The 23,128-nt window shown below is 54.5% G+C and overlaps 1 protein-coding gene across 5 annotated transcripts in view; it reads right to left on the bottom strand.

Moving 5' to 3' along the window:
* Positions 1 to 1,287: 1,287 nt before the first annotated feature.
* The window catches only part of TTC7B (tetratricopeptide repeat domain 7B), a 294,097-nt gene continuing 272,256 nt past the window's right edge, over positions 1,288 to 23,128 (bottom strand). For all 5 annotated transcript variants that reach the window (XM_037832063.1, XM_037832064.1, XM_037832065.1 and 2 more), the window contains one exon: positions 1,288 to 2,280. In XM_037832063.1, coding sequence (XP_037687991.1) covers positions 2,059 to 2,280 — 222 coding nt within the window. In that variant the 3' untranslated portion in view covers positions 1,288 to 2,058. The remainder of the gene's footprint in view (positions 2,281 to 23,128) is intronic.

Raw genomic sequence — 23,128 nt, 5'->3', positions numbered from 1 at the left:
ACTGGGGCTGCAGGGCTTGGCGGGTGAGGCTGGCTCATGTGTCCATCTCTGGAAGCCCATGATGGGTTGGTCCCATTTGAGCCATGTGGCTGGAGAGTGGGGAAGGGAAGTTCTCGGGAAGGGGCGGAAGCTGGACAGGCCAACAGGAGCCCTCAGCAGCACCCATTGAGCTCCAAAGTGGGCCTGGGAGGCAGTAGGTGGCATTGAGCCTGGGCCATCCTGATCCCTGGGTGGCCCCACCCCTCGCTTGCCTGGTTCTGATCCAGGTGGGTCTCTCCCCACCTTCCTGCCCAGGATGGCAGGGCTGGGTCCTGACCTTCCAGCCAAGGCCTGCTACCTGCCACCCCGAGCACCCTGCCCTTTCCTGCCAGGGTTTCACATGGCACATTCCATGATTTGTGACCATCCATGCCCCCAAATCCCACTTGGCAGGGTCAGAGCCGAGGTTGGGGTGCCTACTGACTCTGCCCAGCTTGGGTGGGGTTCTCTAGACTTTAGAGTGCCTAAGATCAGAGTTCAGGCCCTCCACCTTTCCTTGAGTTGTGGCAAGGTGGGGCCACCCCACAGTTGCTCAGCTGATCAGCTCTGGGGGATTTTAGAGGGCTCCACCGTTTAGGTCTTAGTTTTTGCTGTCCACTGTTGGATTCAGTCTCTGGCTTCAGTCTGCTCCAAACGCCTCTATGCCCTCCCCTCGTGGTGACAGAATGGCTGCCGCTGTTCTAGCCTTGCCTTTCTAGGGTGTAAGTCCAGCAGGAAAGAGTGAGAGGCTTTCCTTGAAGCTCCCACTCTGATTGGACCCATTTAGGTCACATGCGCATTCCTGAGCCACTGTGGCCAGTGAATGTAGAATGTTGATTGGCTAGGCCTGGGTCACATGCTCCAATTCCAACACTCCATCCAGATAACAAGGGGAGAACTGGGACAGGTGAATCCCCAAACTAAAGTCAGAGCTGTTACTGCAAAAACGAGACCTGGATGCCGAAGAGAGAGGAAACACATCCATACTAAGGATCATCCTTAAATGATTAGTGAGGACAGAGAGGCCTGGACAGGTTCAAGAGCATGCCGGGCTCACAGGTAGGGATGACAGAGCCAGGAGCAAGCCTGGGTGTGTGTAAAGTTGCTCTCCCGGGGGCCACCCGATGGAGAGACCCCTCCCCTGCTGGGCTGGGCAGTGCTAAGGGCCAACCGTCCAGAGCGGGCTGGAGCACAGAGAGTGCCCAGCCCAGGATCCGAGCCATTACCCCTTCAGCTCTGTGGGCTGTGATGAATGATACAGGCCAGGGGTCCATTTAAAAATCATTTTATTATTAACATCATCTTCCCATTTAGCCAAGTGTCTGTCATGTATAAGGAATGTCGGTAAATATTCCATTTGAAGCTTCTTTGTACATATTTCCTTCGATAAATAAACTCTGAATTCACATAAAAAAGTTAAACTTAAATAACTCATATTTCCTTCTCTTGTAACAGGCATATATTGGTAAAATATAAATATTCTCAGACTTAGGCTTTGCTCTAAGTGAGGACAGTAATTTATCTCACATAGTACAATTATTGACAACAAAACCAAGAAATCGTCAGCTGGTGTCCTGGTTTGGACTAGTACTGAGGTGGAAAACAGAAAATTCACATTTGGTTTCTGGGCTAATGGTGGGGCAGGAGTGGTGGGGAGGAGAGAACAGTTTTCTTTACAGCTCTGATAAAAATAATCTGTTCTGCCACTGAATTTTAACTTTGAATATATTCTTCTACATTTGCTGATTAAATCCATAATAATTTTACTTAAAACTCAGATGTCGGCTAACAAAATATGGCACATTATCCCTTTTGAACAACGTCAGTAGATTTGACAACTATCATTGGGCTGGCGAAACAACAAAAACGCACGTGGAGAGCGCGATGATTCGGGGTTGATTTGGTTGGTTCACTGTGGTCATCGGACACTCGTCCCTGGCCTCGAGGCTCCGCAGGCTCATCCCCTCAGGCTGGCTGGGTGGTCCCTGGCGTTCCAGGCGGGCTCTCCAAGGCCTGAGAGGGGGACTGGCGGGTGCCAGCTCAGAGCACCCGGGGGATGATGGTGAAGGGCACGGCCGGGCTGCTGGCCTCCAGCTCCAAGGCCGTCAGGAAGCACTCGGTGGCTGCCGCATCGTTGCCCTGAGCCTGGAGGACCTCTCCCAGCCCGTTCCAGACCTCGTGGGCTGTCGAGTTCACCTGGACAGCATCCCGGAGGATCTTCTCTGCCAGGCTGTAGCGGCCCAGCTGGTGAAGGATCAGCGCCTGCGGGTACCGGAGAGACAGACAGACAGGCAGTCAGAGAGACACTAGAGCTCTGGGCTGGAGTTTCTGGTAAGCTCCTTGGAGGCAGGAATGCCCATGTATATTAAGCCCTCAGATCCTTCTGGAACCCTGGGATAATATGGTCACTTGAACCATACGAAATTGTTGCCATTCAACTGTTTTGAACTGTAAAACGCACAACCTCACAGGTTCATCCTAACGCTTAACAGCCAGGGGAGCAACCAGTGGGCACTGCCACGTCAGTACCCAAGCAGCCCGGCCGGCCGAACGCTACCAGCTAATGCCTGTCTGCATGTACTCGTTCCTCCCCTTTTTGTTAATCTAAAGCAATGTGATTTGTGGCATTAATACCATAGTGATTATGTCAGGCTTGTGAAAATGTCCCTCCCTCTGTAGGCCTCCCCACCAAGCCCCCATCTCCTCGTCCCCTGCTCGGGCCAGCCTTGGCCAATGCGCAGGTGCCACTTCACACCGTTTATCCTGGGTGCATGGGACAGTCCCCAAATATTCCATCGTTGCCATGTTCCTACGTCGAGCACCCCCACAACCCTTTCATCCGGTGGAATTACTCTCATTTACTCCTTCACTCCCCTCGTGGGGCATTAGGTCGTGTCTACTTTTTTTTTGCTGTTATAAATCTCATCGTGACGAATGTCCTTTTGGATTGTCTCTTTGTTCTTTTAGATCAGTGGATCTGAAATCTTTTTATGGCCCTGGCAGCCTTTGGTTCAATGGAATCTGACTCAGAACCCCACCAGATACCGTGAATGAAACAGACAACAGGAACTGCTCCTGTTGTAGGATGACTGGGGGAGGGGAGAGGAGGTCCCCTCTGGGCTTGGAGCTGGAGGAGGGAGGGGGGGGCCTTCAGCAGACCAAGGGCTGCCCTACCCGGGCCCAGGGCCCAGCAAGCTTCATGGTGTCTGGGAGGAAGACTGAAAGGAGACACCATGCCTTTTCTTTCCTAACATCTAAACAGTTAACAGCTGTTAACACTGTGTGCCGGAGTCCCTTGAGCTGGAGGCCAAAAAAAGATGGGGGCCACCAAACATCCGAGGGCAGGGCTGGGACAGGTGCCTGGGTGCACGGTGGGCAGCTGGGTGAGCCTGGCCGCGCGCTGGGGGCACGGCCAGGCAGGAAGTGTGGTCTCCCTCCTGGAGGTGTCAAATGAGAGCCGGCTGCAAGCCAGTTGCTCACAATTAGGATTTCACCTTTGCTTCCTAAATGTGCTCTCCTCAGGCTCCAAGGCCTTGCCCAGTCTCCAGGGGGAACTGCAGGGTTTTGGCTGCTTTTCCGAGGCCAGTCAGAGTCAAGGTTCCCAGGGACCAACAGTGGAAGCTCCCAGCCCCAAACCCCACCTGTTTGCAAATGGGGCCCTGCCAGTCGCCACTGGGTTTTCTCCTCCCAGCTCCCTCTCCCCAGAGCTCACTCTCTCCAACCCATCCACGAGGGCCTCCTGACAGGACGAGTCCTACTGCTGCTAGCAACATGTGCTTTCACAGTGTTTAACACACGCCAGGCACGTTAACTAGTTTAATTCATTTGGGGACACAGAAAGCCACTTCACACTAGGCATGGCTGAGGACACGTGGGCCCCTGGAGGCGAGGTCTGCTCTTACTACCGCAGAGGAGCCCACAGTGTGGGATACCGTATGTGGTGGAGAAACATCCCCAGGCAGGTCTCACTGCCCCCATCTTGCAGAAGAGTGAACTGAGGTCCTCGAGGATCCATCTCTTTTCCCCAGGCCTGCAGCTAGCTAGTTGGGACTGGAACCTGCATCTCCTCACTCCTGGGGCCCACCTGGGTCCAGGGTGGGGTGAGGGTGTGGGTGGTAAATAAGCCCTTCTCCCAGGACAGAGCTCTTCCCACTCTGGGCCTCCGTTAGAGAAAATCTGATGACTCGACAGCCTCGCTTCCCAGACTCAGAGGGTGGAGTCTTCTATGGGAGGCCATCGGCCTGTGCTCACTTTAGAATGTTCCCATTTAACCAACAGAGATGTGCAGGCGGGAGGGGATCTGGGTGGTGCCAGTTTAAAGCATGACTTTCTCAGAGCTTCAAATTTATTGAACAGAAACCTCATTTCTCCGAGTGGCTCTACCAGGCAGGGAGATACCCCCTGCCTGTGTTTGGCAAATGGGTGAGGAGGGCCAAGCCACCTGGTAACACAGAAAGAGGTGTCCTTAGTTCCTTGGCAGCAGGAGGGGAACATAATTTCGGTTCCAGTAGGCTCTGCTACTGCAGAATCTGCCCCATGCTCATGTCCTCGAACTGGAGGGTTTTCTCCCCATCAGACACTCTGGTTGGCACTTTGTCCTGGCTCCTCTCATTCCACCACTTCAGAGCCAGAAGACAGTGTTCAGAAAGGCCAAGTGCCTTGCCCAAGGTCAAGGGACAATGAGGACTGAGCTGCAGGCAAACCCAGGCCTGCCTGATGCCAAGTCTCCTTCCCGGCAGCTGCCTGTCACTTTAAGAGGCAAATCTGGGGCCCTTCAAGGGGAGATTCTGCACGGCCCTCTCTCGCCCCACGCCCCAGCGCACTCGGGCAATAACCTAGTTACATCTGAGCAACTGCAAATGGGCATCTGCCACACTTTGTCTTCTCTTTCATTTCTCTAACTGCTAATTGCTGACTTTATTGCTCCTTCCCGTGGTTATGATTGGGAAATTGCTCCTCTCCAGGGCCCGGCTTGGGCCTGCTGTGTGAGAGCATCAGGGGCTGTGAGGGCTCCCTGCCTCCCGCTGGCAGCCCACAGGCTGGCTGTGATCTTGAGGGCTGGGAAGGCTGCAGGTGCCAAAGGGACGAGTGTCCTGGCAGCCAGGAAGTGGACGAGTGAGATGGAGAGTTCCAGGAGGCCAGGTAGTGGCCTTGCCCCGACCCCGCTGGAGCAAAGCAGTGCCCCTAGCCCCTTTGCCAGGAATCGCATTTAGAAAGTGGCAGGCTGCAAAATCTGATTGCTGCTGCATCTGGCTGCTACCTGCTGTGGGGGCTCCAGGATGCATGGCAGGGGGCAAGTCTACCAGCCCCCAAGAGTCTGCAGAGAACTAGCCCTGATGGGCTAATCAGACCCAGCACTCTCGGTACTGGGCAGCTAATAGCCTTTGGGGGTTCTCTAGTGTTCTAGGGTTCTTGCGGGCTTGGAAATTTCTAGCCGAATATAGGAACAGGTTGCCATTTCCGGATGACCTTGAAGCTTCCAGAACAAGCTGTTTAGTAGAATTAATTCCTAAAGCTGGAGCTGCTCAGGGTGACACTGCAGACTTGCCAGGGCTGCCAGCTCAGGTTTGGCAAGGGAATGAAAAATAGGCCTCTCGGCAGTGCCCCAGTGAGCCGAGAGCAGCTCAGAAATCAGTCACGCCATGGGATCAACCAGAACAAGCTCTGGGGGAGGTCTGAGCCATTTCTTGGAGCCAGCGTTGCTAGGAGATTGGCCAAAGGTGGCCTTTCCTTCCCTTCCCTGACCTCAGTGAGCTCCTCTGCACTAGATCCTGTCATCCTTTTCAATTCTGCCAGCCCTGCTTTCTCTTATCTCCAAAGGTTGAAGGCCTAACTCCCGAGGCTGGCATTTCACAGTTCTCACCACCAGCTAGACCCTTTCCACTTTCCAACCTTCTCCCAGGGCAGGGCTCTGGGCTCTGTCAGGTTGGTCTGTCAGCCATGCATTTCTGCAGGGTGCAGCCCCAGCCCACCTCCCCAACCTTGGCCAGTCCTGGCCTGGGTCCCTCCTGGTCAAGCTCTAATCCATCTGCTCCCAAAAACCTTGGGGCCCGGTGAAATCACCAACCTGAACCGAGCAGTCCCTGTGGGCCAGGTGCTGGCTTTGGCCTTGGCAGGTGAGCTCTCACTTCATCCTCACGACCCCTCTATGAGCTGGTGCTAGTGCAGATGATGATGATGTTTTATAGAGAAGGAAACCTGCCTAAGACCCACACACGGCTAGGAAGCGGCAGAGCCGGGATGTGAACCCGTGCAGTCTGAGCTCTCGACACGCGGCCGTCTCTCCCTCTCCGAGCGGGAGAGGATGCACACAGCTTCCCACCTTTCCAACCTGGTGTTTCTGGAACACTGCAGGCAGGAGCCAGCTGGGGCTGGCCTCACCGAGGAGGTAACCTGTCCCTTTCTTCAGACACAAATGAAGACAGCTTCCCTGACTTGTAATTATTGTAATCAGGTGTTGTGTACAAATAAGAGCTTGGTGATGCACCAAATTGGAAATAAGGGATTAAATTAAACTCATTATTTCAAATGCAACAAAATCGACTTGGCTAGCTTGAGGGCAATTAACATCTTCCTTACTCCTGTTTTGTTTTTTTTTTTTCCTTCCGGAAACTGCTGCCCAAGGACTAACACCTTGCTATACTGTGCGGGCACCTGTGCAGGAGCTCTGGCGGACTCCTGTGCCTTGGCTTCAAGCTGCAGCCCTGGCCCTGGGGAGCGGATGGCTCCCGGCCTGGGAGGCCAAGGGCTGGGCTGGGGGGCCTGAGCCGTGCTCCGCGCAGACACCTGCAGGAGGCCTCTGTGGAAGATTTTCGGACATCCCTGTGGTGCATTGGCCCAAGCGTGTAGTCGGCCCTTTGCTGGGCTCAACGGCATATCATGGGCCAGTGCTTGTCCCTCCAGAGGTATGGGTACCCGGAGACACCATCCCTGCAAGACAACATCCTTCCCAAAGTGCGGCCACTGCTGAAGAGCAGTCCTACGGCTCAGCTCAGGATGGAGGCCAGTCGCTCTCTCTCTCCGTTGTTGCTGTTTCCCAGGCATGATGTTTTGGAAATTAAACATTTGGCAGCAGAGATGGAGATGACCTGCTAGTGCTTTCCATGCCAGGGCCAGGCTGATGCTGCAGATTCCACCCCCTTGGCATTGCTCCAGCTTCTCTGAGCAGCAGAAGCAGTGCGGGCTGCTGGGCCACACCAGGGACAGGGGTGGGGAGGAAACCTGCTGTCAGGGGTGGGGCTGCAGCACTCGTGAAGTTCTTTCTGTCCCATAATACACACCTCAACCCACCTGCCATCCCACTCCTGGGTGGGAAAGTCCACCATCACACCACTGGGGGCAGGGGGAAGGTTAAAGCAGCGTTGTCAGGAGGTTCCCCTCAAAATACAAATAAACCTGGGGGGACAAATGCAGGGACCCACCAGACTAATAATTTTCAGTGGGCGAGGGATTTGAATCAGTGTACTGTATGTTCCACTGATTGCAAGGTGGTTTCCTGACTGCTTGGCGTGAAAGGTGTTGCATTACCCGAGGTGGTTCACCCCTGGCTCTGCCCCGCAAGAGGTTTTGCTGTGATGCCTCCAGGGCAAGGGCAGGGTGAGCCTGCACAGAGCAGGAGGGCGGCAATCAGAGCAGAACGAGCAAACCAACAGATGCCGAATAGCAAAGAACCAAGAATAACTGTCAAAGCGGCCACTGACAGAGTCCAGGCCCGCCCAACTCAGCCCGTGCCCCTGCCCCTGCCTCTACACCCGTCTACCTTGGAGAGGGTCAAGGAGCTTCCCAGCACCCATGGGCCAGGAGTTGCCCCGTGCCCAAGCAGGGGAGCTGCTGGAGACCCAGCCTCTGCTAACTTGCTTGGGGTCCCCTCTTCTCCAGAGGGAGCTGGGGCCCTAAAGGCGAAGGCTATGGGACAGGGACATCCTGGCAGCAGCAGCAGGCAGGGCAGGCAGATCCCCGATGGGGGTGGGTAGGGGCTGAAGAGCAAACCTGCCGCCTTGCCCAGGGCCTGGCCTGCTCCTGAGCTGTGGGGCCCACCAAGCCATGCTGACACCCTCCAAGGCTTCTGGACAGATACATGAGCCTTCCCTTGGGTGGGATTCCTGTTGTCAGGACAGGATGGGGATGGCAGCCGAAGGGAAGCCTGTCCCCCTCTGGGATGACAACAGAGCTGCCAACCTGGCTGTGGCCTGAGCTGTAGCTGTGCTGGCCGGGGATGGCATGTCACGGGCAGGAGGCTGAGAATACAGGCCGGGGGCTGGTGGCAGCCCCTGCAGGCCCTGGCTGCTGCTGGGGGCTGAGGCTGCGGATTCAGTGACAGGGACCCACTGGGCCATAGGAGAGAGGCGTGGTGCTCTCCCAGAGGGGAGTGCGGGTCTCGGGGCGTGGGGCTTGAATCCTGGCTCCACCATTTACTTGGACAACTTACTCTGAGTCTTAGCTGCTTTACCTGCATCCTGGGAAAAACACCATCTCACAGGAGGGCTGTGAGGACCAGAAGAGAGAGTGTGCAAAGGCTCAGCCAGGTGCTGGGGCATCTGTAAACCCTTGGTGAATGGTCACCAGGATCACAACCTTTTGCTAATGACCAAGGGCAGAGGAGGCCCTTTCGACTGCAGGGCCGACCGTGTTACCAGCGGCACAGGGGCCACATCTGATTCATGTTTGCACGCCCAGCACCCAGCAGTGGGCCTAACCCAGAGGAGGGTCTTGGTGAACCTCGGTTGAGTGGATGGATAGATGGATGGGTGGATGGACAGATGGACGAGGGGATGGAGCAGGGCTCTGTGAGACAGTGGGCTCACCACGTCCCCAGGGAGCCCACGTCCTTAGTGGGCAGTCAGAGCTGTTGGTTAAAATATGTGGAGCTCTAATTAGGCTTTGAATCTAATTCCCACTCTTTGATGTTTGCTGAGTCCTCGGGAGTCATGTGGAAAAATCCCCTCCCCTTTCTACCTGACAGTCCTTCAGAATCTGAAGAGAGCTCCTAGAACAGCTCTTACTCACGTACACACATGCACGCACACGTCTCTCTCACAACCAGGGCATTAGGGGACTGTGAGTTCAGACCTCCCCCCACTTCACCAAATTTTGCTGCTTAACATAGTTCGTCAGAGGATGCTTCATTGTGGCTTCAGAGGAAGGAGCCACAGAGGAAAGCGTGAGTGTGACACGCAGCTTTTACTTTTTTTCTGAAGCATCCGACCGGCAGAATCTGCTTATGCTGCTTCCTTCCAGGATGATTTGGAATATTCTGCGGGTGCTTCCATTTACAGTTAGTAGAGGCAGAGTGACAGCTGTCAGGCAGTGCACACCAGCCATGGGGAGGTAGGCGTCCGCCACTGGCCAAAGGGCCCGTCCAGCCCCGAACAGATTTCAGCACAGACTCGGGCCCCTTGGCCCCGAATTTCCTCTGGCCTAATTTCTTTGACATTAGGTGCTTCAGCGCCGGTGCCAAATCATCCACGTGCTGCGGTGGCGTTTAGAGAACAGTCACTGGGGATGGTGGAGCACTCAGGGAGGGCCACAGCCAATCTGCGCACAGTTCCCACCAGACCCACAGCCTCTGCCCCTCTGTCCGCAGGGTGCTCACAGATGGTAGAGGAGGGTGGGTGAGTGTTCCCCCAAAAGGCGAGCCTTCTTACCTTATAGATGGCCCAAGGGGGCCAGTGCTCAGCCAAGATCACAGGCGTGAACCAAGGAAGAGCACCCAGGCACCCAAGTCCCCAGGCTGGGGTTCGGGGCACTCTGCTACAACCAAAGCCGTTTTCGTTTCTTTCCTCCTGCACACAAATATTTGTTGAGCACCTGTGGATGTTTTGGCACCAACATGCTGGGCACTGTACCAGATGCTCAGCACCTAGAGGCAGGGGCTGTCACTTGGCCACGCTCTCTGCCCTCATTGGGGAGTGCAAAGCTCTGTGCGGGAGGGACTGGCTGGCTGTGGGTCCTTGCAGCAGATGGGGGGCTGCCTGAGTCCAGCACAGGCTATGGCTTTCCTGTGTGTATCCCCAGGGACTGGCAGAGAGTAAGGCCTGTTGGAAGGAGAATGTGGGAGAACATTCCAGAAGACAGAATACAATGCTCCCACCCTCTTTTTGAACAAATGAAGAGGCTGAAGCTCAGAGTTGGGGTGACTGATTCAGGACCATAGCTGGTAGAGGAAGGACTGCAACCCCAGATTGTTTCTAGAAGGTTCCTGTGAGCAGCTGAGAGGCCTATGTGTGTGATTCTGCCTGGAGGAGGCTGTCTCCCAGCTTTCCAGCTGCCACACCTGGGAGGGGTCTTACAGATTACCCAGTACCTCATTTCCAGAGGAGAAAACAGCCCTGAAGGGACAAGTATCCAGCTCAGTTACCAAACCAGGTGGAAGCTGCTTCCTGAGGACCCACTCAGGGCCCTTTGCTCCATATCAGGCTACCAGGATCTCTAGAGATGGTGCCGGCATTTGGGGACCAACAGGCCATTCTGAGAGGCCTTCCCTGGTGGCTGGCTAGCTTCTGGACCCACTGCTCACAGCAACCCGCTTCCAGCCTGGGCTGGCCAGGGAGATGACCTCCCTGGGGAAAGGTTCTGGGGACATGAACGTGACCCCCAGCTCCCTTCCTCCAGGTGGGAGCTGCCAGGCTCCGGAGGGTCCGGGCTGTGGGCTTCAGGACCCGGGTGACTGTCAGGGGACCCAGCTGGGGGTGGGGTTGGGAGCTGAGGCTGTTCACATCTCCGTGGCTGAAGGATGCCTCCCCCCACAGCCCAGACCCTGAGGGCAGCCAGGAGGGTCACCCCCACAGCGGCCCCTTCGCTGGCTGGATTCTGCTGAGCAGAGGAGGGTGGGGAGGGGCAGCCTGGCTCTCAGGTCCACCAGCTCCCACCAGCAGCCTCTCCTGCTGTGCCAATCTTACCAGAAGCCCTTGCGGTATCACCTTCGCTGGAAGATGAGATCATTTAGGTAACGGATCAAACTAAATCAAGGGAAAGTGGGGTGAGGGAGCTGTATCATGCCAACCCAAGGATCTTGGACACAGGGCCCCCCACCCCCAACTACGATCTAGAAAAGCTGTCCAGGACTTGGAGGCCCTTTCCTTGCCCTTGGGAATTAATGGTGTGGTGATTCTGCTAGTCAGGAGAAAGAGGGAGAACTGATTTCAATAATGGAAGGCATTGGCGTGTCCGTGCTCCCCTCCGACTTTGGCTCTGCAGATGCTCGGGGAGGCGTCTGCGTCCTCCTTGAGAAACAGCGCAAAGGCAGGCTGGGAGCCGCTGCCGCACCCTATCCCAAGCGGGCGCCAACCCCAGCCCTGAGAGCAAGTCCCTTTCATCCCTGGAGTCCGAATGCCTGGGAGGGGCCCAGACGGGTGGGTGACGAGGGACGCGGCCGGCCCCAGGCTGAGCATGTCACTCGCAAACCCAGCAGCACAGAGGCCCCTTCACAGTCGCCTCCAGCACACGGCAGGGGGCACAGGCCTAAGGGAAAAAGTGTCCGACAGAGCAAGTCCCGGCTAACGTCAAAGGATGACGGTGAGAAGGAATCCCAGGGCCACTCTGTGCCGCTCGGGCTGGCAGGGGCCCCTGGAGGGGGGAAGAGGGGACAGGAGCAAGCCTTTGGGTGCCCAAAAGGATGCGGGGACACCGGGTACGCCCCTTATCCGGAACCCTGAGCAGTTCTTGGTGATACCCCAGGTAAGTTCCCACTGGCCCTGCTCCCGACCCCCCAGTTTGCCATTTAAACCACGTGCTTTGTTGCCACGAGTGTTAGCGCTCAGTGGGGAGGGAAGCCACGGTTTGGCCCTGGCGCTGCGGGGCCTGCTGCACAGCAGGCGGTGCTTTCCATGGGTGCTCCCGCGGCTCTCCCGGCCGGTACTTTTCCATTGGTAATGGGCAAGAGACTCCTGTTGACTTATTTATACACCTCCCTGGTTGACTTATTTATTTATTTGTATCCACCTTCCCCAACAACAAGTCGGGCGGCCTGGAAGTCAGCGCTTCCCCATGGCCCTGGTGATCCACCGCAGTGGAAAGTTTGGTGCTAATCACCCCCCAGAGGCCAAGGCGCTCAGCCCGCGGCGGGAGGCTGCTGCCCGGGGCAGGTTTGGGAGGACGGTGCTCCACCCCAGCTTGTGCGGGAACAGGCCCAGGGCTCCCCTGCGGCTCAGGGACCCTGCTTCCATAGGTGACCCGGCAACAGCAGGCCCACGAAAGGAGCAGGCCTAGTGCTCCACAAGCCGGTGGGGTGGGCTGTGGGGAGGGCACGGCCCCAGGGCTCTCCAGGGTTCGTCCAACAGTTCACAGGTGACCACCGTGGAGCCGGTTCGTCCAACAGTTCACAGGTGACCACCGCGGAGCCGCACTGAGTGGCTTCCTGGGAGCCCAGCCCCTCTCCTTTCCCCATGGCCCTGACGGTCCCTCGTCTGGCCTTGGCTTCAATCTGTCCTTGGATGGGGCAGCAGTCACGCCTTGGGTCAGTACTTGGGTCTGACCGTTTATCACCAAACACTGAACGTGAAAGCCTGTCCCCACTTACTTCCACCCAGAAGCCCAGGCCCTTCCCTGGCAGGGCAGGAGAAGAGGGCTGGGATGAGCCAGGCTGGCTGGAGGGCACGACTGCTCAGGCCTGCTCCGAGAACCATCAACTGCCCAACCCTGGGCAGAATCCTCTCCTCCCTGAGCCTCAGTTTCATAATCTAGAAAATGAAGAGGTGGAATAGATGGTTTCCAATCCAAAATTCTGGAGTTTGATAGAATCTTCAATCCAATAAATACTTTGTTGCGCACCTACCACACACCCAGTGTGTGCCAGTTGTTTTGGGACTTACACATAAAGAGGAGAAACAAGCAGAAAACACTATGTGGCAGACTCTTTCCTCCGGATTGTGGAGTAAAATGCCCACAGCCCGTGAGGAAGGGGTGAGTGGCAGGGGCTGAAGCAGCTGGGAGGGTCCTGGGAGGAGGAGAGGCTGGCTGGGCTGATCCCCAGCCGGAAAACAGCACACACTGGGGAGCAGCCCTGAATTGTGTCCCCACCTGCAGGAGCCCAGGGGGGAGAGGAGGTGGCTGTGCTGGCGTTCTGTGTGGAGGGTGGCTGCGAGGCGGCCGAGCTGGGACCCCGGAGGGTCCCTGGGCAGCACAGGACAGCTTCCTCCCTGACTCTTTAAGGGCAACCAGTGTCTGGAGATGCTTTTGGCCCTATTTGGATTAGTGACAAAGGGCGGACTAACTGGAAGGCCCTGGGCTGTACAGTGAACTCTGGAAAGTTCCAAAGAGCCAACAGTGCAGAAGAGAAGAGCTATCAGTGGCTGGACTGTGGGATCCTAGATGCAGGGGCTGGGGGTGGGGTGGGGAGCTCATCTCTGTATCCCCAGAGACAAAACGGTCCTGGGAAGCCAGCGGACACTCAAATGCCTGTTGTCTGAAAGGCAATTCAGTCCCTGGCACAACGCTTGGCACTCAACAAATGACTATGGGATCGGTGCCATCTCCCAGCTCGGCTCCAGTCACCCGCGCCTGTCCAACCCAGGGACCACCATGGGAACCCCGGCCCAGCCTCCACGCCCACTTGCACTCCTGGGGTGCAGCGTGGCAGCGCTCCCGGCAGGCTGGCCAGGAGGTGGAGAAGGCGCTCTCTCTGCGGTGGGCACAACAGGGGGCTCCCCAGGCCCCAGCCCAGGGCCACCCATGTGGCTCCATCTGAAATTAATGGAGCATGCCAGTCACAGGAGCAGCTGCCAAAATGACACAGAGAAAAAGGCTCCCCACGGCCTGATTACTCACAGGACAGGGAACCAGGGAGGGTGGGCCTCTGGGCTGTGGCCCGGGGCGCCAGCTGCAGCTGGGGAGGGACGGGTCTCTCAAGGCAGCACCAGAGGCACAAACGTCAGGCGATTCACTACTTGCCACGGCGAATGTGGTCATTTTGGCACGCGCCTTCCCCATCCCTGCCAGGGCCTGGCATTAGCTGTTTTTCCATTTTTAAACAGGAACAAACAGAAATGATAAGATCCTTTGGGATGAAGGGAGGACTGGAATTGATACACCTTGGAAAATTTTTTTTCCACAGATAACAAGAGAACTCGAAACACACATCTGGGTGGGAAGGTGGGGTGGAGGGGCCCTCACAGGACAGTGAGCACTTCCCGCTCACCACAGGGGCCTCCCGGAGCAGGGCGCTGAGGAAAACCACCCAGGGAGGGGGGACAAAACGGCGGCTTGCTGGGAGATGGGGACTGTAACTCCTCACCAGGAGACTCAGTCAGACCCTGGCACCAAACCCGGGGCCCAGGGCCAGGGCAGAGCCACCGGTGGGCAGCGGGGACTGCGCGGGGGCAGCCGCCATCTGGGAAGCACAGGGCCAGTGGAAAGAGCAGAGACTCAGCCGGGCACTTTCCTTGTCCCCTCATTGAACGCTTATCGTTACCACCTGAATGTGGAGTAAATTAGCATCAGGATTCCAGCCATTTCCTCAGAACTCCCCAGTGGCCTGATGGGGAAAAGCATGATGTGTGATGTGTCCGCTCTCCTGAACAGAGGTCCTTGAGGGTCTGGGCCAGCTTTTCCTGCAGCCAGCTCACTGCTGTGCAGGGCACTCGAGGTGGATCCCTGAGGGGTTTACAAAGTCACCTGGAGCCTGAGTCACTTCTAGAGAACCTCTTTTGTTGCTCAGATGTGGCCTTTCTCTCTCTAAGCCCAACTCAGCAAATAAATTCATTAACCTGCATCCCCCCACCCCATGAGGGACATAAGCCCCAGGGGAGTGAGTCTCCCTGGTGACGTGGGACATGACTCCCAGGAATGAGCCTGGCCCACGCATCCACGGATTGAGAGTGCCTTCTTGACCAAAAGGGGGAAAAGAAAGGTAACAAAATAAGGTTACAGTGGCTAAGAGATTTCAAATAGAGTCTAGAGGCTGTCTTGGAGGTTACTCTTATGCAAGCTCCAGCTAGATATCCCAAATGCCCACAGTATGCCAAGCACTTACTGTGCTGGTTTGAATGTATTATGCCCCCCAAAACGCCATTATCTTTGATGTAATCTTGTGTGGGTAGACGTATCAGTGTTGATTAGATTGTAATTCTTTGAGTGTTTCCATGGAGATGTGCCCCACCCAACTGTGGGTGATGACTCTAACTGGATAATTTCCATGGATGTGTTGCCCCACCCATTCAGGGTGGGTCTGAATTAAATTACTGGAGCACTATTATATAAGCTCAGACAGGAGGAGCAAGCTTGCTACAGCCAAGAGGGACTCTTTGAAGAATGCACAGAAGCTGAGAGAGTAGCTGCAGATGGGAGACAGTTTGAAGATGGCTGTTGAAAGCAGACTCTTGCTCCAAAGAAGCTAAGAGAGGACAAACACCCCAACAGCAACTGAGAGTGACATTTTTGAGGAACTGCAGACTAGAGAGGAATGTCCTGGGAGAAAGCCATTTTGAAACCAGAACTTGGAGCAGATGCCAGCCACGTGCCTTCCCAGCCAGCAGAGGTTTTCCAGATGCCACTGGCTATCCTTCAGTGAAGGTAGCCTATTGACGCGTTACCTCGGACACTTTATGGCCTTAAGACTGCAACTGTGTAACCAAATAAACCCCCTTTATAAAAGCCAATCCATTTCTGATGTTTTGCATTCTGGCAGCATTAGCAAACTAGAACACTTACCAACAGTAGTCCCAAAATACCTAGGTCCCTATCTGAGATTATAAAAGTTTCACTCGTTAAGTTTGTTTTTCAGAAACTTAAACCCACCAGTGTTCTTATGCCAAATTAAGTCTTAAAACCGAGAGGAAACAACCTTTTTAAGAACAACAACCAGATGCAGACCCCTTCCCCATAATGTTGACACCCCTTTTCAATATGAACAAGTTAGGGTGCTCACTGCCTAGACACCCCTGAAGATGGAGAAAGTGATTAAATGAGAGGAAGGGGTAGCAACAGACAAGACAGGATTTAACAAAGGATTATGAACACTGAATCTTTATATAATTTTTTTTTAGATGCTAGCATATTAGAATAGCTAGAAGGAAATTACTGAAATGGTGGAACTGTAGCCCATAACATTCTTTGAAATCTGCTCTATAGCTACTCGTTAAATTGTACTTTGAAAGTTACCACCTTTCTGTATACATATTTTACAATTAAAAAGTAAAAAAAAAAGTCACTTGGAGGAAGCCTGGGGAAAACACAAGTGAAAGCAGTGGCGAATACTGCTCCTGTGCCCCCCTATGGCGGCACGTGCCACAGTGTACGGTCCCTGGGCTCTGCAGAGGCGGCCACGCTCAGCCAGAGGTGACCTGCCCGGCAGCTCCGCTGGCTGCCCCAGGAGCTCGGCCGCCCTGTAGTCCATGTGGCGTGCCCCGGCTCACCGACCGGGAAGCTTTGCTGACAAGTGGGCCCTTTCTTCTCCCCAGTAACGGGGACAGGGCCGGTCCACGGCAGGGCTGGCGTCTGCACCATGTGGCCTCTGGGGAGACCTCTTCACTTGCACACGACTCTCACAGCCAGTCCATCTGGGGAGAAGAGAAGGCCCAGAAGACTAACTGCCAGGGATGTCTTGAGTGTTGGGCAAACCTAAGAACGCTGTTTAACCCTGAGGCTGCTGGTACCACCCTCTGCAGCACAGAGGATAAAACACGTGCCCACGGACATACAGACGGCCATGGTCTGGTAGAGCTGGAATTCAAACCTGGGTCTTCACTGCACCAAAATGTCTGCTCTCTCCACCTTGCCAGCCTCCCTGCCACCGGCCCAGGCATTTCCAAGCCTTTTTCCTTCTCCTCTTACCTCCCATTCAGCCTCTCTGTCTCTGCCTAGAGTGGCAAAGCGGGCTCCATTATAATGGTGCCTCCACCCCGTAAGTCTTGAGTCGGGGAAACTTGGTGTTCTGTTTCTCTGCCAGTCTCCACTGCTCTCCCTCCACCCTGCTCTCATCTCCTCTGCCTCCCTTTCCCTCATAGTAATTCAAACCAGCTGGATCTGTGAGTTCAGGGGTGTGCTAGTAAACCAACTCTCAGGAAGAAAGAAGAAAGTCCTGATCTGCAGGATTTGCCAATGTCCCTGGTAGGAATGGGCCCAGCATGGCCGACTGCAGGGACACCCATGTGGGTGGGGCTGGGGTGGGGTGAGAGCACCCCGCACCCTGCTGGGCTCCCGACTGGCAGGGCCCCGGAGGGACCGCAAAGGAAAGGCTGGGTGCCATCGGGCTCCCGGACCCTGCCGCTCAAGCACACTGCTATCTTGATGATGGCTGAGGGGAGCAACACAAAAACACCATTTTCTTCAGGGTGGAGGATTCAGACAGAGAGGAGAGGGGTTTTATTCCATCACAGAGCAGCTCTCTCAGGGCAGGCTTAGGGTGCCATCGAGACACCCCTAGAACACCTCAGGCACCACCACTGGGGAGATGGGGGTGGGGGCTTTTGTCTTCTCCCATTTGGTCTCCGAGCCTGGTTTCCTGAAAGCTGACTTCCTTGTCAATTGGGCTGTGTCCCATGCTGCACTCGCGGGGGGACGTGGGGGTGTGCGCTACCTACCTCGCATGGGTGGGGTGGGGGTGGCCAGACGGGGGGGCTGCTGTCAGCGTGAAGGATGAGACTGTAGCCAGCTTCCTTTAATCATTCCAAAGGCAGAAGCAGATTTGTCACCTTTGTGTAAGATGCCAGGCAGCAGGTGAAGAATTTAACAGCTTTGTGGGAGTTCTAATTAGAGAGCCAATTATAACTCGATTGACCTGCCTTGCTTTGAAAAAAGCCTGGAAAAAAACTCATGTTGTCCTTAGGAAAAAGTAGATTTTGCTTCTGGCTTGTTCTGGGAGATGCCAGCAGGGATTGCTGGCCTGCTCTTTGGTGCCAGCCCCATGCAGCTGTCTGGATGCCGGCTGCCCCCAGGGCAGAGCCCGAGTGGACCTGCAGGGACTCGCTCCCCAAGGGATCGGCAGGCCATGGGCAGGCTTTCCCCCTTTATCTATGGAGGAGGACACAGCATCATAGCCTCTGGGGTCCCCCCCCAAGGGTGGGCCAGCAGTTCCTGCTTCTTTTGGAAGGACACGAGCCAGCATTTGAATTTCAGAGCTAATCAAGATCCCTAGCTTATTGTTGGGGGTGCGGGACCCAAGATTCCTTTCGGAAACAGTCACTGTTGTTAGGCACCTGGGGCCACTCACTCTCCCTGAGGGAGACCTGGAGAGAGAATCGGGTCTAGGTCAGGCATGGTGAGACACTTCTAGGAACCAGGGCACAGCATTTGTCACTAGACACCCTCGAGTCCTTCTGGCTCATACCTGTGATCACATCTAGTCCTCCCCAGCCCCCACTTTTCAGAGGAAGAAACCGAGGCCCAGGGAAGTGACGGGACTTGTCCAAGGGCACCCAGCTCCCAGCATGAAGCTGCACCTGTAACTCAGATCACTTCTGCTTGTGGAGCTTACTCAAGAGTGACTTTGCTGGTGGAGATCTTCTGTGAGCATAGCAGGAGTCAAGGCTGCCCACAGCCCCGAGCAGGGCAGAGTGGGATTGTGGAAACAAGAAGACTTGAGTATCTGACAGAGCCGGGCTGCAAATCCCAACTACAACTGTCATTAACTACGTGGACATGGAAAAGCGGTGTAAATGATCAGAACCTGTTTCCTTGTTAGTCACATTTCTCTCTTGCTCCTTAAATGTGGGTGTTCCTTGGCTTTGGTCCTGGGCTCTCTGTGTAGCTCACATCCCAGCCTCATCTCCCCCCTGTTGCTTTGGCTATGTCTTTTGCTCCAGCCCTGACCATGGCCCTGGCATCCAGACCACAGCCAGCCCGTGTCGCAGGGCCAGCCCGGTGTCCATCTCCCTTCCTCCCTGTGTGCCTCCCGCCCCCTCACCTTGGTAAATGCCTCGTATCCATCCAGGCACCCAACAAGGCCCCGAGGGTCAGCCTCGAACCTTCCTGCTCCCCCACCAACCTCGCTGAGCCTGCCTTCTCAATATCTCTTACCTCGGCCTGTTGCCCTGTTATTGCTGAGTCCAGGTCCTTAAGTGTCGCTTGCTTCCAACTAACCCTCCTACTGAGCTTCCAGAGCATTCTCTCTAGAATGTAGACCTGACCACACTGGCTTACTATGCTTTTTTTTTAAATTTTTTATCATGAAAAATTTAAGCATGCAGAAAAGTAGAAAGGTTACTATAATGAACATCTATGTACCAGTTACATAAATTAATAACCAGTAATATTTTTCATTTTTTCTTCATGTATTGGTGGGGAATAGTATTTTAAAGTAAATTACAGACATTGTGACATTTCACCCCTAAATACTTCAGTGTGAATCTCTAAAAATAAGGATATTTTCTACTACACAACCATTATCACACCTAACAAAATTAACAGTATCCTTGCTATCATCCACTAATCCACAACCTGGTCCATCCTCCGATTTCCCCCATTGTCCCTTATAAGCCTCCAGCAGCTGGTAGGTTTATTATCTAATTTTTAAAAGTCCATCTCTGGTTCCCCACTTCTGGAAGAGTCTGTGCCTCTACTCAGATCACTCCTGTGAGCTTTTTCTGTCTCAATCTTCCGAGAAAAGACCACCCCGGGCCCTACACATCTGCCTTTCAGAGTCCCCCTAACTTTTCTCATACTTACATGCATATTTATGTCATTCCTTCCAGACTCTCAGTCCTTGAGGGGAGGGACTGCTAGGACAGATTCATCTTTATATCCTCAGGATCTAGTCCAGTGTCTGGTAGAAAACTAGGCTGCATGCTTCTCACATCATCTCATTTAATCCCTATACCAAGTACTCAGAGACTGTTGAGCTGGATAAATAACGGGGGACTCCGTGAATGTGATGCTTAAGGGCAAAGCTGGGAAAAAACCCTGGCTACAGCAGATGCTCAAATATTGAGATCTCTCCTGCTTCACAAGCCTTTAAGTGACTGGCTAATTGATATTCTGAAAGGTTCAAAAAGATCCATACCTGCAAAGGTGTTCTAAAGACAGGTGTTATGTAAATACCAAGCAGATGAAGAAAGGGCGGGAAGTGGAGGAGGGAGGAGGGGATCAGATGTTACTCAGTGAACCCGGTGGGAGGTGAAAAAGGCACAGGAAGCGCAGAGAGGGGGCTTTCTGCCAGGGCTGGTGGTTTGGAGTCCCAGGAGCTCCAGCAGAAGGAGATGCTTAGCTAAGGTGCTCTCCAAGGGCTTTCAGACTTTTCTGGACCCTGTGGCCCTGGGTCTAAGAGTGAGTAGTGGGCTCTCAGACCTGGACTCTATTCTCTCCTTTCCCAGGCGGCCCCCTGGCCCCGGGCAGTGCTCTCACCAAATGACGCTGGTGGAGTGTCTCAGGGCACACCTGCACCCCACTCTGCTCACCCATGTCCATTGGTTTCCTGGAGCAGTGAGTGCACAAGGACAGGGCCCTGGAGCAGGCCCCTGCGGATCTGTGCAGCGGGGGCAGACCTGCCTTGGCTCCAAGTCAGGACCTTCCAAGAGCCTTACGGTATGAGACTTGGTGATTATTGGTACATTTTGCCACAGGTACATTTGTCATTCCTTCCTCCTAAGCAAGCCCTCATCCCTACCCTCCTGGTGACAGGAGGGGTGCCAAATGCTAACCGTGAGACTTTCTGGCAACTGACTGGGCTCATACATCAGTGCTGAGGCTGGCAATCCCAGCGTACCCTGGGCTCAGGGATGCTACATAGCAGGGAGGGACACTTCTGGGCAAGAAAAGGAGTGAGAGAGAGAGACAAAGATTCCATTCCAGGTGGGTGCAAAAGAGAAGGGAGAGGAGCCCAGCAGACATTGCCTGACTCATCCAGACAGAGTTGGAGCCCTCCAATCCCCAAATGGTATTGAGAGTACACCCCCACCCCCATCAGAACAGGGGCTGGAGTTCTCTGTGGGGCCAGGGTCTGCCCTGGCGGAATTCAGATTGCAGATCCCTTTGCCCCCACCCCAATCCCCAGCTCCAGAAGGCAGGCGTGGCTACTCCATTTTATGGATAGGGAACGTGGGTATGAAACCTTCAAGTAAAGGAGTCAGGACTCCCTGTTGGCTGCCATTCCCTGCTCGGTGGTCTTGGTGACCTCTTCCCCTCTCTGGCCTCAGCTTCCACATCTGTTAAAGGGCGCTTAGGTTTGAGAATGTTGTTGGGATTCTAAATCCCTCAAAGCCTTCAACTCTCTGGAGGCTTTCATCTGCTGCCTGCCCATTTTAGTCCCTCATCCTTGATATCGGTTGAGGAAAAACTTCTCACAGTTTGTCCTCCCTAGACCTTTGGGCTGAAGAGTTTTAAACTCAGCCTGAAGATCCAGACGACATATGGGGTTGACACAGCCCAAAGAGAGAGCCCCGAGCACTCAATGGGGGGCCTCTGGGGCAGGTTGGAGCTAGCAGGCCCAGTGGTACAGAATGCCACCCACCCATGCTCTCCTGGCCTCCACCGGGTTCAAAGACCAGCAGTGCAGCAGGGGAAAGTGCTGACTCCAGGGAGGCCCAAAATACAGAGGGGGAACAAGGGACCAGGATTGGAGGACACGGATCAACCCAGATAAGTGAAAACCAACAGCCTGCTCCAAGTCAGAGAGCAATAACATGGCAAAACAGGAAGGCAGAGGAACCTAAATGTCCAATTTGCACTGAAATAATGGGGCAGAACTTCTAAGAATAAAAGGTTTGGATAGAGTATGTCAGATTTTAAATAATTTTAGATCATAATTACTAATGGGGGCCCAAACTGCAGTACCCGTAATTAGTCATCTCAGACTCCAAAACAGAAAACAGAAAGAAACACAGAATTAATTACATAGAAATAAATATCTTAATTTCCTTAAGATGCAGCAAAGGAATGCCTAGTGACAAAGCGTACAGCATGGCTTGCATTTCGGAGTCTGCTTCTGGGTCTGTGCTGCTTCTGGGTCTGTGCTTTCAGCCCTCGGTGAAAGCAGGGTGGTCTGATGCCACTTCTCCCTGGCCACAGCGAGAAAATGACTGCAGTGGTGGGAAGGATCCAAACACAGAGCAGAAAATGTCTGCAGAGAATCTCAGTGCACAAAATGATGTTATTTGGGGTGGGCGGGTAACTGGAGAGGGATAGGCAAGCCCAAGGGCCATAAGCCAAACAGGAGTCATATGGCTGTGAATTCCCAGGGTGACATTCCTTTCGTTCCAAGGAGAACACAGATACCCAACAACCAGCAAATGTGAAGCTAAAAATGTGCCGTTTCAAAAGGATGTAGGGACATGGATTACATCATAAGAAAACGCTTCAATTAACTGGCTCTCCCCCTAAAGCATCCCCAATATACCTCCCCTGCCCAATAACCCAATCCATTGGATTTGCATCTGACCACAGCTTTGACGGGTCATTCTCTGCTTGGCAACTGCTATTGTTATCTATCCTTTCCCAAGGACAGGGTGGAAACCAAGTCAGACCCCCAACTCTTCCCCAGAGGCCACCCTCTAAGCTAGACAAAGCAAGTGTCTTGGTGGAAACGATGAAGGCTGCTCCTGTCTAGATTTGAGGCAGGGCCCAAAGAAGAGGCACCCTTAGTCTGGGACCCAGGTCAGAAGGTCACATCCTGTTGGGACACGACTCACAGTCTGCGAGGAGTCAAGGCCTTGAAGGCTGAGGATGGGTCCCAAGTCCGCATCGAGGGGTGAGGGAGTGGCCTTGGGAAGACGACTGGCCCATGACTCCACTACACGAGAAGTCATCTGACCCCTAGGAATGGGGCTTGGTGCTTTATATTTTTTTCTCCAAAAAGGAAATGATACTTAATGATAATTGTATGACACACAGGGATGAGAGGATCTGATGCCCAAGGCTAGGGGAAATCACCCCTCCCTCGTCCCTGACACCCCCAGGGGCTGAGGCCTGACCATTTCGTGGCTCACCTGTGACCACCAGATGCTGAGGGGGAGATTCTGGTCTAGGAGATGTGACAAGCAGGAGAATTCCGGGCCCCAGAAAGCTGCTCTCTGCAGCAGAGGAGGGGTGCTTCTGGGTCTGCACAGCTCCAATCCTTTGGCATCTGCCCCCTTCAACATCTCTGACCCAGGGGCCCAGGCTGCCAAGGGGTGGCCTCTCAGCTTCTCGAGCACTGGGGCCTGTCGTCCAGCTTAGACGGCAAGCTCCTCTGGGGAGGATGGAG

Source organism: Choloepus didactylus, chromosome 4 (assembly GCF_015220235.1).
Source record: "Choloepus didactylus isolate mChoDid1 chromosome 4, mChoDid1.pri, whole genome shotgun sequence".
NCBI lineage: Eukaryota > Metazoa > Chordata > Mammalia > Pilosa > Megalonychidae > Choloepus > Choloepus didactylus.
The sequence above is the reverse complement of the archived record's forward strand: the minus strand, read 5'-3'. Positions and strand labels throughout refer to the sequence as shown.